The following is a 16773-nucleotide window of genomic DNA, read 5'->3' as shown; positions in this document are numbered from 1 at the left end:
TGTCCTCACTTTCCCTCCGCCCACCCCATATCCCAGCCTGCCACTATGGCAGGAACTTTTCTTTTCTCTCTCTTTTTTTCTCTTTCCTTTTGGGCATTATGGTTTGCAACACAGGTACTGAGGAGTATATATCCCCTTACCTACTTTCAACACTCAGTTCTTGTGCAGAGTGGTCATTTCCAACTATCATTGTCATAGTGGTCCCTTCTGTATTCTAGCAAAAACTAGTTTTAAAGGAAAAAATTGAAATAGTTTTATTCAACAATTCCTGATAGCTTCAGTAGGCAATTATGAAAAGAACACAGGCTGAAATTCTAAGCCCTTAAAGATAAGAAAACTGGGACCGGAGTGATAGTACAGCGGGTCGGGTGTTTACTTTGCACCTGGACAACCTGGGCTCAATCCCATATGGTCCCCCAAGCACTGCCAGGAATAATTCCTGAGTGCAGAGCCAGGAGTAACCCCTAAGCATTGTTGGGTATGACCCAAAAAGAAAAAAATAAGAAAACTGCCCATATTTGAATACAAGACACACCTTTCCATGGACATTTACTGGTTTGGGCATATAGAATACCGAGAATATCCCGCCTGCATGGCAGAGGGGGCAAGCTATCTGTGGCGTATTCGAATACAGTAAGGGACCACTCTAATCGCTACAGGGACGAATGGAGACATTACTGGCGCCGGCTCGAGAAAATCGATGACTGATGGGATGTCAAATGATCAAGTGATCCATGGACAGTTTTCCAAACCTGGATATAATCAACAACTTCTACTTAGGAAGTAGATCCATGAAACATTACAGAGAACATTTTTACCTTTTCCGTATTTGCATAGGAAAAATTAAGTGGAGATGTTTTCAGAAGTGGGAAGTAGTTGTGTTGATCCTCATTATCAGTGAAGTGAATTTATTTGTCTATGGAATCATGTTTCTCATGGGGTGTGTAAAAGTGAATTTGGATAAAGAGACAAAACTGGAAGACATAGTACTAATAAATTAGCAAAATATCTGCCTGAATCCATATTTTGAAATATGTAGTATGCAAAAAAGCTACCTGGAGCATTTTTTAGTGACCCAGAAAAAAAGAAAAGAGAAAAAAATTGTAAGCTTTTAACCATAGTAAACTTATAGAAAGCTAGCAAATAATTCAAGATAGAGCATAGTAAGACTAGAATTAAAAAGGTCTATAAACCTGTCATAAAAGTCAGACAGTTTACAGATGGAAAATGGCTCAGTAATAAAGAGTATGCAATTATGTGACCCTGGGTCCAGTTCCTGGTACACACACTTGCATGTACACACACACGCACACACACACACACACACACACACACACACACACACACACACACACACACCAAACAGATTAAGAGAAAGAACAAGAATCACTGATGGCTAGAATAGTCAGCAGAATCTTCATCAGGCTGAAATTTGGAAAAATAAAATTCAAATGAATGAAGAGAGTAGCCTGGAGTATTTTTTAAAAAGGAGGATGGCAAAAATGTCGTGGAGAATTTAGGAACAGAACAGAGAGAACTGTTTCATGAGAACAGTAGAAAGGTGACATTTCTTTTTGATGGTAGCAAATCAGATATGACCTTTGCAAAATGATCCTGGTGGGGAAAAATATGATGATAACCTTAAATATTTTTCATATCTAATTGTTCTACCTAAAGATCTTTCATTGGTGAAGAAAAGAAGTCATTCAAATTAACTCAAGTGAAAGGGGGATTGAATTTTTAAGGCTGTGATAGAAAATCTGAGATTAACACAGCAGGTAGGGCGTTTGCCTTGCACGCAGCCAACATGGCTGACCCGAGTTCGATTCCTCCGCCCCTCTCAGAGGGCCCAGCAAGCTACTGAGAGTATCTCCCCCACATGGCAAAGCCTGGCAAGTTCCCCGTGATATGCCAAACACAGTAACAACAAAGTCTTACAATGGAGACTTTACTGGGCCCGCTCGAGAAAATCGATGGACAACGATGAACAACGGGAGGACAGTAACAGTGACGGTGACAGTGACAGTGATAGGAAATCACATGTACATGCAAAAGTAGTTCAGGGCCAGGAACCAAGTAACCTCTGTGAGAATTGGGGCTACAAAATTGAGTAACTCCTCTTAAGCAGCCTCATTTTTTCTTTCTCTTATTCTGCCTACTCTGCTTATTCATCTTATACAAGATTAAAATATGGCTGTGCTTATCCCTTCATTGGGAAAGGGATACACACACACACAGCATCTTTCATCCACACACACGCATATACATAACATCTTTCATCGACAATATTCTGTCAAATTCTAGTATAACTGATCTAGACAAAGATTTTAGTAGCTGGCCTAAAGACTTTTACAGCTAGCTATACTCATTGTATAGCTAGACTGATCATCCACCACAGTTCAACCCGTCATATCTCCTACACAAGAAACAGCCAGTGAGGTCTCTCTGTATTGGAAGCTCAAAAAAGAGCAAATAGACTGATATAGTTCATGCTTTTTAGAACCATTATACTTTCAGGGGACCTTTGGTTCTGTGTGCATTTGGGAAGGGCCTGTTTTACTGTTTCTAGAATGATCTGCCCCCAATTTTCTTTTGAAAGAGCTGTGGTACCCAAAAGAGATGCTCCTACATTGCATGTTAGTCTTCTGCCTCTGAAACTCTTCAAACTTCAGTTTCTCACCTGTAGAATGGGGATGGTAGCATCTACCTGTTGGATTGTCTGGAACAAAGATGAGATCATGTAGGGGTTATTCTCTGCATACCATGAGGCAAAAGTATAGCAAATGTTATTGCTCTTATTCTTTGATATTCATGAATAATACATGACAGAAAATTATTTGCAATGCACATTTACTTATCTTTTAATTACAAAAATGATATGTAAGCATATTTGAATATTTTAAAGCAAATCCTAGACATTACATGATTTCACTGGTAAACATTTTAGGCTGTATTTTTAAGTCTAAGACCTTTTGAAAACACCACTGTCATATCCAAAAAAAAAAAAGTAATTCTCTGATACCACCTACACAAATCAATGTTTTATTTTCTGCAACAATTTTATTTTATTTTATTTTATGCTTTTTGGATCACACCCAGCAATGCTCAGGGGTTACTCCTGGCTCTGCACTCAGGAATTACTCCTGGCGGTGCTCGGGGGACCATATGGGATGCTGGGAATTGAACCCGGGTTGGCTGCTGTGCTATCACTCCAGCCCCCTGCAACAATTTTAAAACTTTTTATCATTAGTTGGTGTAAATCAAATTCCAAGATAAGTCCATCCACTGATTGCAGTTCATTGACACTCCTCATACATTTCAGTTCATCTCTAATTATTCCCTCTGGTTTTTTGGGTCATAGATGTACCAAAAAAACGGGGTGGTTGTTGTTACTGTAGGCTATTCCAGTTCAGGACTTGGATGACTATATCACGACATCATTTAGCAGGCTCTTCTATGCCCACATTTTCTTAAAACCTGTGCACGGATGCAGAGGCATCATTAGACTTAGATTCAAGTGACTTTTCTGGCTAAGATACCAAAAGAATTTTATATTATGTTTTATAAGTTTAAAAGTTATGATTCCGCTGGAAGAAAAAACCTCAAGTGCCTGAGAGCAGATGACTGGTTAAAGAAACTTTGGTATATCTATACAATGGAATACTATGCAGCTGTTAGAAAAGATGAAATCATAAAATTTGTATACAAGTGGATCAGTGTGGAGAGTATCATGCTCAGTGAAATGAGTCAGAGGGAGACAGAGAATGGCTGCACTCATTTGTGGAATATAAAGTAACATAATGGGAGACTAACACCCAAGGATAGTAGAGATAAGGGCCAGGAGGATCACACCACAGCTTGAAAGCCAGCCTTACATGTTGGGGGAAAAGGAAGCTGGGATAGAGAAGTTACCATTAAGTAAATGATGCTTGGAGGGCTCACTCAGGGTGGGAGATGCGTGCTGAAAGTAGACTATGAACCAAACATGATGGCTACCAAGTACCTGTATTGCAAACCATAACACCCAAAAGGAGAGAGAGAGTAAAAGGGAATGTGCCTGCCACAGAGGCGTGGAGGGGCTGGGGTGGAGTGGCAGGAGGGATACTGGGAACATCAGTGGTGGAGAATGGGCACTGGTGGAGGGATGGGTACTCGATCATTGTATGACTGAAACATAATCATGAACGTTTCTAAGTCTGTAACTATCTCACAGTGATTCATTTTAAAAAACTGTAATAAAAAAGAAAAAAGTTATGATTCTTAAATAGCAGCTCCCTAGTTTCCATGACATTTGTCACAAGAAATACAAGATTCCCAAGAGAGAAGGTAGTAAGCTGTTCAGTCCAGTTTCTGACACATATAGCAATCTACTTCACTTGGGGGAATTAATGGTATTTATGCCTGGTACCTGCTAGAAGATGCAGATAGAAGTTATAATTACCACTTCATCTCTAATCAGTTTGTTAGAGTCATAAACATCTTTGGCTGAAGAGGCTCACATATTTTTAATTCAAGATATTAATTCCTTGTCTACATTTTCATCTAGGAATAAAAATGTTTTTAAATGGGGACTGGGAGATAGTATAGTATACAGGGCACTTGGATTATCTTGGTTAACCTGAGTTCGATCCCTAGCATTCCATACTGGCCTCTGAGCCAGGAGTGATTCTTGGGTGCAGACCCAAGAGTAAGCCCTGAATACCACTGGATTTGGCCCCAAAACCAAAAATAAAATGAGTTGTTTCTAGAGAAAATGCAGAAGAAAAAGAGTTTCCTTTGAATGTTTGCTTTTTGCTAATTGTTTAAAATGGACTGATAAAATGTATGGATGGTAAAGATAACCCCAGTATATTGAAGCAAAACCTAATGTTCTGGAGTTCTGGAAGTCAGGAGTGTCCAATAAATATACAACAGCCTTTTCTGGCTTGGGAACCTAAGACAGATGACACTGGAAATAGTTGTGTCTACATATTCTAAAGCCATTTGGGAGAATTGACTTAGTCTACACACACATACATACACACAACACGCACACACAATGGCTTTGTACACACTGTGACCACCTATATTAAATGCACCAGTCTCAGGGCTGGAGTGATAGCACAGTGGGTAGGGCGTTTGCCTTGCACACCGCCGACCCGGGTTCAATTCCCAGCATCTCATATGGTCCCCGAGCACCGCCAGGAGTAATTCCTGAATGAAAAGCCTGGAGTAACCCCTGAGCATCACCAGGTGTGACCCAAAAAACAAAAAAATAAAATGAAATAAAAATTTAAAAAAATAAATGTGCCAGCCTCAAGTCAGGGACAGTTAGACAACCATAGGTCTCTCTGAGTCCAATGCATGTGCCATATTCTTTTTCCCTAGTCTCACCACTTAAGAAGAGTTACGACTCAAAGACGTATTCCCTTTCCCTGAAGAGAGGAGGAAAGTAAGTTAAAGTGTCAGGGTGTGGCCAAGAATGATAACTCAATGAAGGGTTAATCACCAATAACAAGTGAAATAACTGCTCCCCACACCAACGTCTTACTACAGCACATCACAGGTAGAACCCAATGTCAACACAATGTCACAGCAGTGGTAACTCTCATATTCACTTGGATCCATCTCATATCAAGTGTGTCACTAGTGTGGCAAGTCATGTTTAATGGAACCAATGTCACAGGGTGTATGCAAATCACAACACTAGGTAACAAGATGGAGAAGGACAGGTTCTTTGGCCACCAGAATGACTAATCTCTGGGAGGCGGGGTTGAGAGGGGGTGGTCTCAGGTCATCACATTGCTGCAATGGTGAGAAGGGGTGGAGTAAAGGGGAGAGACATGAGACTGGTTGATGTGAAATTCATCTGATGAAGATAGGTGTGCAGCCTCCTGTGGTAGGCATTGTCTGGTGAATTGGGGGCGATGTGGGATGCCCTACTCAGACCTCCCTTGCAGAAGGGACTTACTGTCTACCCCTGAGTGATATGACTGACAGTGATATATCAGTCAGCTAAAGCCCACTAGCTTTCAAGCTCTGGTCATGCTCTTCTTGATGGGGAAAGGGAGTGTCGTGTGCAGGAACTGAACCAAATAGTTAACTAAAGTCACACTCTTTACGGGTAGCCCAAGCCAATGACTGAGCAAGGGGTGTTACAATGGTCCAACCATGTCCATCCATACAGGACTCCTGTTGAACAATCTTCACTCCTGGACTTCCCATGGGGCTCATGCCGGGTCACCAGTTGTCTCACTTTATTCGGACTGAGAAATTGCTCAGGAAGTCAGCTTTTCAGTGTGAAGACTGGGAGATTTCTTCTAAGGCAAAATAGTAGAGTTGGACATTTTGACTGATGTAGACTCATTCATATCTGCATCAGGATCTGGAAGATGCTTCTGTCCATCCTGATTGATGCCTCCCCTTTTATCATTGATATTACTCCCCACTCAATCGTTTGTCCTCCAGACCGTATCTCAGTGTCTATTTCCCAAAGCACTTGACCTAATGCAGGGATACCTCAATGAAGGATTGAAGCCCGGAAGGACCTACTTACTGCAGAGAAGGTGAGGCAGGAGAGTAGGAGGGCAGGGGAAGGGTTAATCTGAGAATAATAGGAATGCTCCCATGAACAACTTTCTCAGCCTTTGAAAAAGGGTAGGTGATAAAGTAGCAAATAGTCAATGACTAATGTCAATGAGGAAAAATTATATTTGAGCTCTTGTAATGAAGGCTTTGCGAAAGAAAAAAAAAGCCAGTCTTCTTGTACCCCCAATCCTTGTTTAAACATGCTTTGTTATTAATTCGTAAGATTTAAGTAGGAAAATGAAAAGAGCTTCTGTGTTTCTGAGAAGTCTTCAAATTGAGAGAAAGAAGCGTGGGCAGACTGTTACTTCTGGAGAAAGAGAAAGGCAGATTTCAGGGCCAGAACTGGGTTAAAAAATTTAAGGAGGCACTTACTGTTGGGGGAGGTATGAGTTTGGAGGAAGCACTTGCATGAACCAGAGAGTGAGCAGAGCTTCCTTAAATTCTACTCCCAGGGGCCTGGCTTGCTTCACATGAGGTCTGGTCCTGGCATCACTCATAAGAAATAAACAACTGACAGAGAGTGTTCCCTCCTTCCCGCCACAGGTACAAAGCCATTGTCCGGCCCATGGACATCCAGGCCTCTCATGCCCTGATGAAGATCTGCCTCAAAGCTGCCTTGATCTGGATCATCTCCATGCTTCTGGCCATTCCAGAGGCTGTTTTCTCTGACCTGCATCCCTTCCATGAAGAAAGCACTAACCAGACCTTCATTAGCTGTGCCCCATACCCACACTCCAATGATCTGCACCCGAAAATCCACTCTATGGCTTCCTTCCTGGTCTTCTACATCATCCCACTGTCAATCATCTCTGTCTACTACTACTTCATTGCCAAAAATCTGATCCAGAGTGCTTACAATCTGCCCGTGGAAGGCAACATACACATCAAGAAGCAGGTGGGTTCCGCGGATGGTTTCATTGCCTCCTGGGGAATGTGGGTCCTTATCTGCCATTTGCAATTCACTGACAAGTCTTTAGTAGTCACATCACGTGATTCTTTCTAACAGATCTGGTGACAGGACAAATGGAAACCTCGAGTTACAGAAGCTCAGTTCTTTGCAAAACTGTACTCTTTGGGGGGGGGGGGGGGCGGAGCAGTGGTCCCAAGCAGTGTTCTGGAGCCCAGATGTCACTAAGTGATACTTGGGCCTGGCAGTCGAGTGCTTGGTGATCACAGTGTGTTCAGCTCTGCAGGGGAGGGGGCATGTGGTACCAGGGATCAAACTCAGGGCCTCATGTATGCCAAACATGTACTCTGGCTCTTTGAGTCATCTCCCCAGCCCTTTAATCTTGTACTCTTATTAAAGACCTAATTTGGGGAGTGATTGAAAACCTGAAAGATTTGGAATATATATTTTTTTTTTCGAAAAATGTCTGGCAAAGGTGACAGTGGGTTCTTTTTTTCCCTTTTTGGGTCACACCCAGTGATGCTCAGGGGTTACTGCTGGCTCTGCACTCAGGAATTACTCTTGGTGGTGCTTGGGGTACCATATGGGAGGCCAGGGATCGAACCCAGGTTGTTCACATGCAAGGCAAACACCCTGCCCACTGTACTATTGCTCTGGCCAGACAGTGGTTTTTTGCTTTTTGTTGATGCTTTTAATAAAATAATGAGACTCAGGACAATGTGATTTATTTAAACTCCAATCACATCTTTGGGATAGGAAGAGTGTTACCACAGAGAGACAAAACAACCAAGAGCAGGAAAATGAGGCTGGTGGAAGACAAAGTCATTTGATTCCGATGGGCTTCCATGAATCTGAATTCGAGGTATCATGACTTTACTTCTCAGACCTTCCATTTTCTGATCCCTGGCTTAGGGTGGAGCCTCATAAAAGAGCCTGCATAGAGTCTCGTAGTCCACCTGAACAACTGAACACACTCCTGTCAGGCCTGTAATTTTACCCTTCAGCTCTGGATGGTCACCACAAGGACTTCTGACTCAACTTCTTTCCCAGCTCTTAACCTGCTAGTCCACATTTTATTTCTATGGAAAAGCAGAATGGTGCCATCCCTTTCTGTGGAGGGCTGACTCCTTGAGGGGGCATCACTCTGCCATGGGCCTTTATTTGGTCTCAATGGCTGGGAGAGGACAGTGCTCAGGGACATGTTTCCTGCTGAAAAGCTCTCTCCGTGAGGAAGGTCACTGGGACCCTAGTTGATCCAGGAGACCATAGCTCCCGTCTGTAGTTCCCTGGGGGGGGGGGGGGGGTTGGGGGGAAGCCCACTTTATTGAAGAGTTTGTTTCTAGAGTCCAGTACAGAAATAAATTGAGGTTGAGAAACAATTATAGGAAGTTCTCTAGGTTTGGTGAATGGGGAAGAGACAAACTGTTTCTGTTTCTCTCTCTGTCTGTGTCTCTCTGTCTGTCTCTGTCTCTCTGTGTGTTTCTCTCTCTCCCCTATGGAGCAAAGAAAGACACAAGGTTTTGTAGCCGCTAAAGCACACCAGTGTTCCCTGAGAAGGGGGCACCTCTGGAACTGCCTTGTGTGGTCCATTTGAGCATGCCGTCAACGGTGTTCGTGAGACGCTCCCTACATTCTGTCTCAAGGGCTGTTGATTGGGCTTCTTCATTTCTGTGTTCCTGGCTCTAATTTTTCTTTCTTTACTCTTTTCCTCCCATTTCATGGATTTCCTCTTGTCCCCTCTCATATGCTGTGGCTTTGTGAGCTGGTTTCCCTTCCTCCTTCTCTGAATCTTTGGCTCTCTGCATCCTCCTGTCCCCTCACTGTCACTGCATCTGTCTGTGTGTGACTCTCCTTAGATCGAGTCCCGGAAGCGCCTGGCCAAGACCGTGCTGGTGTTTGTGGCTCTCTTTGCCGTCTGCTGGCTGCCCAACCATGTCATCTACCTGTACCGCTCCTACCACTACTCAGAGGTGGACACCTCCATGCTCCACTTCGTGTCCAGCATTTGTGCCCGCCTCCTAGCCTTCACCAACTCCTGCGTGAACCCTTTTGCTCTCTACCTCCTGAGCAAGAGTTTCAGGAAACAGTTCAACACTCAGCTCATCTGTTGCCGGCCTGGGCTGCTGGGTCGTTCTCATAGCACTGGCAGAAGTACCACGTGTGTGACCTCCTTCAAGACCACCCACCCATCTATGGCCACCTTCAGCCTCATCAATGGAAACATCTGTCACGAAGGGTATGTCTAGACTGACCCTTGACCCTGTCCCTTAGAGACCTCTGTCTCTTTTCTTTATGGTTGGTAAATAACTCTCACACCTGGGCTCCTCTCTGTACCCTCCAAATATCCTTTGGAGGTTCGTAAGTGGTGCCTGTGTATTATGTTGAAAGGCCCACAACAGTCCAGGTGCCATTGCAATTTGCGAATACTGCTACTGATGGAGACCAAACGTGTCCCATTTTCAGATAAAGGTAAAAGGTAAAGGCCCTCCCGTTGATCGTCGATTTGCTCGAGCGGGCCCAGTAACGTCTCCATTGGAGACTTTGTTGTTACTGTGTCTGGCATATCGAATACTCTCGGTAGCTTGCCGGTATTATTCTGAGCCACCAATCTCAATGTCCAGGTGTGACCTCTGAAGTCATAGAAACCACACACTCAACAAGATCTCAGTAACAGAAACTGTGTACTAAGAATGCCCTGTGTGCAAGGTCCCACCTTGTCACATCTTTGTTAAAAGTTTGCGCTTTTAAAATGAAAATTTGGGGCTAGAGCGATAGCACAGTGGGTAGGGCGTTTGCCTTGCATGCAGTCGTCCTGAGTTCGATTCCCAGAGCATCCCAAATGGTCCCCTGAGCACTGCCAGGAGTAATTCCTGAGTGCAGAGCCAGGAGTAACCCCTGTGCATAGCTGGGTGTGACCCAAAAAGCAAAAAAAAAAAAAAAAGAAAGAAAGAAAGAAAGAAAGAAAGAAAGAAAGAAAGAAAAGAAAAAGAAAATTTGTGGGCCAGAGACATAGTACAGGTATTAAGGTACCTGCCCTGCACACGGCTGTTCTGAGTTCAATCCCCACATCACATATGCCCTCACCCCCCAGCACTGCCAGAGTTGATTCTTGAGCATCAAGCCAGGAGTAAACCCTGAGCACTGTTGGGTGAAAAAAATTCAGAAATGTTATTTGAGTAATTTTACAGGAATATTTCTAATCACAAATGAAGGAACTTTTATTTTCACTGGTCGTATGAAAAGGCAACTTTATGAAAGAGCCCTGCCTATGAGAAACAGTCCTTAAATTGATAACGCTGAAAGTCAGTTTCAAACACATCAGCGAGTGAGTGTGGGTTGTTTGTAAAATATCTGTTCTCAGGACATGGACAAACTTGCGCATTTGAAGCAAGTTTTAGGCAAAACCGTCACTGACCACCTAGGTGAATGTGGGTGAGGGGTGATAGCTAACAATCTGACCATTAACTTCATGGAGTTTCTTCGTGCATTTCCCAACTCTAAGCTTCCATGGTGCAGTCTCACTGGAGAAAAGTTTTTTAGGGAAGAAGTTGAGGATAATAGCAATTTATTTGTAGGTGAAAATTTACAGCATTTCTTCTCCATATCTGGACTTTCAGCCAAATGTTGTTTATTTAGATTTGGCTTGTCTTTGTTGGCTGCACTGAAGCAGTAGTTTTGTGTGATGGAAAAAAGGACTTGATCTAAGCATACAGAGAAGTATGCTTTTATTAAACATAGGCTTCACCTAAAGTGTGTGGGAGGAGATGGATACACTTTCTATAAAGTTTTTTTGGGGGGTGACTGTTACCTTTAAGAACTGATCCTTGAAGAACTGATTGAAAGACAGCTATATAGTTTCTACTTTTAAAGTGTATTATTGAAATGGACCATGTGCAGAAAAAGACCAGGCTTAACTCTTTTTTCCTGAGTATAAGAGTTTGACAATTTTACTTTAATAACCCCCCCCCCAATATTTACAGCTAAAGCGCTGAATAATTCTGACCAGTTGCAAACAGATAGTCACATTCAGATAGTCAAAATCTGGGCGGGGGGTGGAGGGCTACAGGAGGCAGAGTCAAAATCTGGAGTGGGGGGTACAGGGGGGTACAGGGGTACTTGCCCTTACACATGGCCAACCTGGATTCAATCCCTGGCACCCCATACAATCTCTGAGCCTGCCTGGAGTGATCTCTGAGCACAGAGCCAGGACTGAGCCCTGAATATGGTCAGGTGTGGCCCGCAAACGAACAAAAATCTGCCGATGTGCTCTAAAGTAACTCCCTTCCGTGCTAAGAGGGTTTCAGTTCTGACTTTCCTCTCTCCAAAAGAGAAAGAACTGTCATATCTCTAGTTCACAGGACACCTTACGAGATTTTTGTCTATTGATAGGAGACACAGTGCATAGCGTTTTCAGAGCTGAGGAAGTTATGACCAAGACAGTCATAAAGATCTGTGTTCACAGATGCATTGGCTGGAGGGAAAGCCAGCCACTTCTGACTGCTACAGCCACCACTACCCTGTGGCCACTTGCCTTCCTAGAAGGTCATATCTCCATCGCATGGTCTGACAAGGCAAGGATTTTCAGCTTGCCATCCCAACAGTATCTAGCCATATGCCCTTGACCATCAATTTCCCCTTTTTCCCTCCCCAATTCCAAAATGAGAGAACATTGCTCCGGCTCCATCTCCTGCTCTCGGCCACTGAATCTCTTCGTTGCTTCTGGCTCTGCCACAAAGCATTTCCCCGCGTGCTTCCAGCAACTGCAAAGTTGCTACCTCTGCCCCTTTTTGGATATCCTCTACCACCACCCAGCCTCTGTTCACAGCAGCACTGTGAAAGGCTATCTATCACTTCCAGGGACTCCTTGGGCCCAGGGAATGAAGGTAGTCCCCTGGGCTTGTTGCCTTTGGAAATTCAACAGAAGCACCCAAAAGAAAACATCCAACATCAGTTTCCATTCCTCATCACCTCTCCTCAACCTTCGTGCACCCATTATTTTAAATTTTTGCTCCTGACTTCCACCCTTAACTTTCTTCAAAACTCTTGGGTATCCATGTCTCTGAGACCCATTGGTTGCTAAGGTGTACAGCATTTGGGGCTACCAAAGGATTTTTTCACCCATCTCTGAATTTACTTCCTTTTCGGGAGTTGAGTCTTCTGGTACCACCGTGGCAAGGAGGGTATCGTGCCTCTCTCCTAGTTTCTGAGTTGGGGGTGGGGGCTGAAGTCTAGGAGAGCTGTGCTTCCTTGGGCAAATCTTATCGGTTCTGAAATGAACCAGTCAAGGCGGCCTTCCCTAGCCAACCGGAAAATGATCTTATGACTCCACTGTTGGATGGACTCAAACCTTCTTACTGGTATTGCAACCCCTTCGCTAGAAAAGTCAGATCTCCACTTCACCTCCAGAACATAAAATCCTGGGGAGAGAGAGACAGAGAGAGACCCAAGCCCCCAGGTGGCATTACCCTTCTGCTAGGACACAGTGTGGCAGGGACTGGAGCTAAGACATTTCACGCCTGGCTTCCAAAGATAATCACGTTTAGCGCTTATGTCTTTGGCAAGGGAAAAAAAAATCAATTTTTGCTGTGGAAAACCATCTGTGTTTATTCAATTGACAGACACTACCTTTCAATCTATCTTAAATTGAGCCTCCCTGAGGCAGGCAACTCAACAGTGATAGATTAAGCAATAAACAAAGCAGTCTTTCCACCAGCTACTGCCGCTGGCAGGGAGACTGCAGCTGCCGTGAGGAGTGATATTCCACAGCAAGATGATCCCCCCCCCCCCCGCCCTGCCCCGCCCCAGCTTGGCACACTCAAAGCCCCTCCCTGTTGTTGGTTTGATGAGTCCCCATAAATGTGGATGGCTAAGCCCTGTTCGTCTGGCCACCCACAAAACCAGCCTTCCGCCTCATTAACAAGCCCCGGATTCCCCTCTTGGCCCCACAATTTGGTTTCATCTTGAGAGATGCAGGACCTGTAGGTCAATAAACAGTTTCAAGGCTACATCAGATGACCGGAGCTCAGTTCGGTCTAAAAATGCATAAGGAGCAGAACAAAATGAACTTGGCCATAGGGCATGGGCGAGCAATGAGGTTATGACGTCTTCATGTAAGCCAAAAGTCGCCACTCGTTATTGGCTTCTGAGTCTATCCATGTACCAAATGGCTGGCAATCAGAGAGATTAGCTTTGTTTGGGGACGACAACGTTGAATGATATCCTCAATCTGTAAGCTCAATGGTGTCTAAGCCACTTTTCCCAGAAACGAACTAGAAACCTTAGCCTGGGACCCCGGAGAACGAAAGCTGACTGACTGAGTAGGATTTGCCTCATCCTGGGGATATGGCCTTGCTTGTGTCTGCACAGGAAGGAGACCTTACCAGAGAATAACTTAGAATTAACTCTGAGTTGCTGGGAGGAATGTGGCACAGTTGGCATATTTCGGGGCTAAACTTTCAGAATAACAGATTAATAGTTGAACACACCCAAAAAAAATCTTCACCTCCCGGGCCCAGTCTTTGTGTGAGCGCTTCAGCTCTGCTTTATCCTGTACCTCCACAGACAGCCATCCTCTCAGGCTCTCAGCTCCTCCCCCTGAAACCCCTGCACCAAACATGAACAGCGCGAGACAATCTCAAGCAGCTTCTCCCCATAATTTTGACCTTCAAAGAGAACCTTTTTGTTGGGAGCTAAGCACTAATGCCAGCTGAATATATCTAGAACAATCAGCAAATAGCCCCCATGAAAACAGACTTTTCTCTTCTGAAGTTTCACCCTAGGAATGAGTTCAGGGGGCTGGGAAGATAGTACAGTGGGTAGGGCAACTTGCCTTGCATGGGACCAACTGGGATTCGATCCCCAACATCCCATATGGTTCCCTGGTTCTTTGAGCACCAGAGCAAGCAATTCCTGAGTGCAGAAGCAGGAGTTATCCCTTCCCTGGGTGTGACACCTCCCCCCACAAAAAAGAAGAAATGAATTCAGCAAAATTTACACACACACACACACACACACACACACACACAAAACCAAAAACTTCCACTATTGCACATATCAGCCTAAGTTCCCCTGGGTTGAACTATTGTATGTTCATGATTAATTTTAAAAATATTTTACCGGGGCTGGAGAGATAGCACAGCGGGTAGGGCATTTGCCTTGCACGTGGCTGACCCAAGTTCAATTCCCAGCATCCCATATGGTCCCCTGAGCACCGCCAGGAGTAACTCCTGAGTGCAGAGCCAGAAGGAACCTCTGTGCATTGCCGGGTGTGACCCAAAAAGTAAAAAAAATAAAATAAAATAAAAATATTTTACCTTTGCCTGGTATTGTTCAGGGTCTATAAATTACTTGTATGCTCATCGTTTCATCTAATTGAAGCCTTTCCTGCTGGCCATATAGCTATTATGCATCCCTTTCTATGGGAATTTGTAAATATTAAATTCACATATACAGTGACCATCTTTTATTGAATTAACAGGCCCATGGCTGTCACATACGAAACTCCCAGTATTGCATCTTATTTGACTGATGAAAGGGATTCCTTATTATGTGACCTGGTTGCATTCGTGGCCCCTTCGGTGCTGCTAAAGAACAGTGCTGGGCATCGTTTCCCAAGCTTGCAAGCTTGATTGTTGTCCTCAAAGTGAGCCTATTACACTCACTTGGCATAAGGAAGTGAATAATGTCATTGTTGGTCTTTTCAGGAGAGAGAGGCACTTCAACGCGAACACCATTCTGTATCACAAAGAAGTAGAAGTCTAAGAGGAGAAGGGTGGAAGCCCCAGAAGCAGAAACACAAGCCACACTGAGAGGATGCTTGGTTGGAGTTTTCTTGCTCTAGGAGAGCTGAAGAGGAGCTCACTTCACCAACAATATGCCAGATACGGAGTTCAACACATTTCTGTTCACTCTCGCAAGCACCGTCAAAAGTATTCTGATGAAGTGTGCTCATGGATATTCCTTCACAGTCCCAAGGTCACAGAGCACAGCTGAGTGACAGAATATCACTGTCTACTTGGACTTCTTTGAAGTCCATATTCATTCCATTGCTTGGTATTTCCTCACAAACATACCCTAGACGAGAGATTAGGTTATAGACCGTACTAGGCAGCTCAGTACCCTTCTCTAGATTTTTGTCCAAAGGCTGAAGTATCATAGAGTCAAAGAATATACACAACGCTCATCACACATGTCTCTAAGCACATAAGTTAAGGACTTGATACTAGCAGAACTGAAATACAATACAAAGTAGGTGAACAAGAAAGTCCCGTCATGTGGTTGCCCTCCAGATACACAACTCAATTAAAACTGAAGACATCGGAATAATTTCTCACTTGATTCTGTGATTAACCAAGGAAGTTAAAAAAAAGCATTGGTTGAAGAGGAAAAAATGGTATCAGGACGAAGTATAACCATCTGCTCCTACTTCATTCCCAAGAGTAAGATATGGCAGTGGATGGTTTCCTGGAAAATGAGTAGCTGAAGATATGAGTAGCCTGTAATAGAAAATTCTCTCCTGGACTAAAGCAAAGGTGATAAGCTCAGGAATGGATGTAGGCATCTGAATGCTGAGCCCTAATTCTCCTAGGATAAACCCAGGTATCACCATCTCCCTGCCCTCTCCCAGATCACATTTCTAGAAGACTACTCCCCTCACCCATTTAAAATTCATTCCAAGGTCATATAATAACATGAAAGAACTCACATAATTTTATGGTCTTTTATGCGAATTATTTTGGTGGACAGTGAAACCTCAAACATTCCACTACTCATTAATTCCCAGACAAGCTTGAAATTTTTTAGCGTAACCCAGGATTTCAGTGTTTAAGATACATTCTATAATGTGGTCCTGTTGTGGATACCAATTTTTCATCACTTGTTTCCAGTTTAGCTATTATCATTTATATACTGACATGGATAGACTGTAACATTAAGCAAGTAAAGTTTATTTTATTTAAAAAATCTTTCTGTTGTCTGGGCTTAAATGATTCAAACATAAATGGTCTTTTGTGTATTCAAGTCAGTTGGGCTTGGGGTCACTTCAGTGAATTGTAAAAAATCCATGTCACAAACTAATATCATTTTATGCTTTGGTTTTAAACACCATTCTCATATTTTATAAATTATCATTGCACTTGTTATTATTAATTGTAAATATTTATTGAGTTAAAATGTGCTTGGGGTTGAATAATTCAGAACAAGTTCCAGGTGTGGTATAATATAAATAATGTCATGGCTTGGCTTTCCCTAGACGCCTTAGACTAATAAATTATTTATGAAGTTCACAATATTCATGTAAT

The 16773-nt window shown here is 43.5% G+C and overlaps 1 protein-coding gene across 1 annotated transcript in view; it reads left to right on the top strand.

The window, feature by feature from the left end:
• The window catches only part of GRPR (gastrin releasing peptide receptor), a 45885-nt gene extending 30480 nt beyond the window's left edge, over positions 1-15405 (top strand). The window contains exons 2-4 of the mRNA XM_056131288.1: positions 7111-7462; positions 9331-9710; positions 15178-15405. Coding sequence (XP_055987263.1) covers positions 7111-7462; positions 9331-9710; positions 15178-15235 — 790 coding nt within the window. The 3' untranslated portion in view covers positions 15236-15405. The remainder of the gene's footprint in view (positions 1-7110; positions 7463-9330; positions 9711-15177) is intronic.
• Positions 15406-16773: the final 1368 nt, after the last annotated feature.

Source organism: Sorex fumeus, unplaced genomic scaffold (genome assembly GCF_029834395.1).
Source record: "Sorex fumeus unplaced genomic scaffold, SorFum_2.1 ptg000086l, whole genome shotgun sequence".
NCBI lineage: Eukaryota > Metazoa > Chordata > Mammalia > Eulipotyphla > Soricidae > Sorex > Sorex fumeus.
This window is presented reverse-complemented; position numbering and strand designations above follow the sequence as displayed.